The 2,357-nt window shown below is 37.2% G+C and overlaps 1 protein-coding gene and 1 long non-coding RNA gene across 3 annotated transcripts in view; one reads left to right on the top strand and one right to left on the bottom strand.

Moving 5' to 3' along the window:
• Nucleotides 1-615, bottom strand: part of sdr39u1 (short chain dehydrogenase/reductase family 39U, member 1) — a 2,185-nt gene extending 1,570 nt beyond the window's left edge. For both annotated transcript variants that reach the window (XM_008334933.3, XM_008334934.3), the window contains exon 1: nt 464-615. In XM_008334933.3, the coding sequence (XP_008333155.1) occupies nt 464-479 (16 nt within the window). In that variant the 5' untranslated portion in view covers nt 480-615. The remainder of the gene's footprint in view (nt 1-463) is intronic.
• A 404-nt stretch (nt 616-1,019) lies between these two features.
• LOC103396726 (uncharacterized) lies at nt 1,020-1,966 on the top strand. The gene is made up of 2 exons (XR_523400.3): nt 1,020-1,155; nt 1,778-1,966. It is a non-coding gene; the product is annotated as an uncharacterized LOC103396726 (long non-coding RNA).
• The last annotated feature ends 391 nt before the right edge of the window (nt 1,967-2,357 follow it).

Here is a 2,357-nt window from a genome sequence, read left to right as displayed (position 1 = left end):
TTTTTTCTAGCATTTAAATTCAGAATTTTAATTACAAAACAAACTCATCTCGTTTGAGTTAAACAGAATAATTGTTTTTGTAATATTTAAAAAAATAACCCTGCATTTGAATTGCTACATTCTGAAAAACTATGATGTTTTGAAACTAAACTAAGGGGACAAAAAAGTAGTTTGTAAAGCTCAGCTTACTGCGCATGCCCAGTGCCCATGCCTGAAAACAAGGACTTCTTCAACAAACATAGTCTGTCTGCATGTAAATAAAAACTCCGGAATTAAACTCACATTTCATCTTTGCAAGTTGTATTTGGGCAATAAGTTTACAAATACAAATTGACCACAGATGAGACAAATGACGAAGTTATGCCTGCGATGCTATCAGTGGCTAACTACTAGCTATTATGTCACTGACCTTAACCGCAAATTAAAGAAAGTTGAGCTAATTTATGTCAAGTTACAAACACACCTATTAATATTTTCATGATGCAAAATCGCAGTCCACTCCTGAGTCGAACAGCCGGACGTCGACCTCTTTACTATCCTTGTCAGAGTCGCAGCTTCGGGGTTGTCAGTGAGACGCTTTAAGCATTTTTGGATCCGCACGGCTTCCGTAAATCCGCGCATAAGTTCAAAAGTCATTTTCTTGTGTGTGTTTTTTTTTGGCCTATTCTATTTTTCTGCAAAGTTTATTATTTATGTATGCGTAACTGTAAAGCATTGTCTGTTTATTTACTGGCGATAATTTGTATATAAAAATGGTATTTTAGCCGAGAGTAACATATTTTTTGTTTCTTCAATAAATAAGAAAAGCTGAAATAGTCCGTAGAAATATGTCGTTAAATGGGGAGATGCAAATACACCACAATGTAGTAACAACACAAATAGCTGTGCTATTAGAAAAAGAATAAAACAATAACATTTAAATTTCAACCTATGGCCCCTCTATATATATATTTTTTTCTAAGACATGGGAACAACCGGAAGTCGTCAGGTTCCTGTCCAATGACGAAGCTCAGGAAGGCGTCACGTGGTACGAGATAAAGAGATAAATTGCTCAGCGACCTCATTAACGTTCTTTCTTCCTTGTTGCGGTGAACGCGTGCGGTCGGGTGAGGACGACAGAAACACGAAGGCCTGCTGAAACCACAAACATATTTGGTATGTATTTACGGTTTTCATGTTTGTGTCAGGTTACAATGTTGATCGATCAAACGTGATGCTTTTCACTGCTTTGTTTGTTGTGGTTTAATTCCGCGCCACTTCCTAGTTCATATCGACCTCGTGGTCCTAAAGTAAACCGACAACGAACGACCAATAAAATGTGTTTTTGAGGTTGATTTTGAGACAATAACCAGGTGTGTCCAGAAAATGTTTTAATACATAGTATAATTAAAATAATGAATATTTCCCTTAAAATAACTTGCATAGAGAGGGATATTTGAACGTGACACACTTCAGATAACAATTTTGGTAAATATCAGTAGTTTTTATTTAATAGATTTATATAATAGATAGATTTAGTAGATTTATTTAATATCTATGAAATGTATTGCCTCTCCTGACCACGTGGATCATGTGTTCAAAATGTCAACGTTTATCATGTCACATTTCGAAAGTCAAACCTTGATGATGAATTGCATGTGAGTCCGTGTTTCAGCTGAACCTCATGATTATTCTTTCACTGCACTGATGGGTTTGACAGAGTATATTGATGGCACGTTTTCTTACTGCGGTATAAAACTAACATGGTTTCGCGTTTGTTTTTTTCTATTCCATCCAGAGCTCGAAGTGACTGCACCAAACATCTTTTTCTATCAAGGTTATCCCCATTACAATGACTACATCTTAACTTTATTAAAGGTACTGTGACTACTCGACAACCTGGTATTGTTTGGTAAAGAGATAAAAACATAGTAGAGTTGAATGTATTTAATGACTTGTTGGAAATAAAAAGAAAATCTCTCTGAAACCTGACTCCCTGTTTAATTTAATAAAGACATTATTGTTTGAGTTACGAGATAGTTATGTTTAACGATGCCGACGAACTAACTGCAAAGCCCACAGGAATGGCGGCTCCCGCCCTCTTGTGGTATAAGATGACACTACAGGGCCAGGTAGGGAACTGGATACTCAATATTCGCGCACAGAACATGCAGTGTAGTGTTGTAAAGCGTTTCTTCTAGTCACAATTGTCTCTTGGTGGAAGTGGGATGACTTAATTCCCATTGAAGTTTTCACGAGTGCAAACGCTGCCGCCTTGCGGCCACAGATGAGATGCTTTTGGTCTCGCGACGTCGACCAGGCAACTGAGAACCGGGAATATTTTGTTCAATTATTCAACGTGACGTTTTCTAACAGGT

Source organism: Cynoglossus semilaevis, chromosome 20, assembly GCF_000523025.1.
Source record: "Cynoglossus semilaevis isolate Cse_v1.0 chromosome 20, Cse_v1.0, whole genome shotgun sequence".
Classification (NCBI taxonomy): Eukaryota; Metazoa; Chordata; class Actinopteri; order Pleuronectiformes; family Cynoglossidae; genus Cynoglossus; species Cynoglossus semilaevis.
The sequence above is the reverse complement of the archived record's forward strand: the minus strand, read 5'-3'. Positions and strand labels throughout refer to the sequence as shown.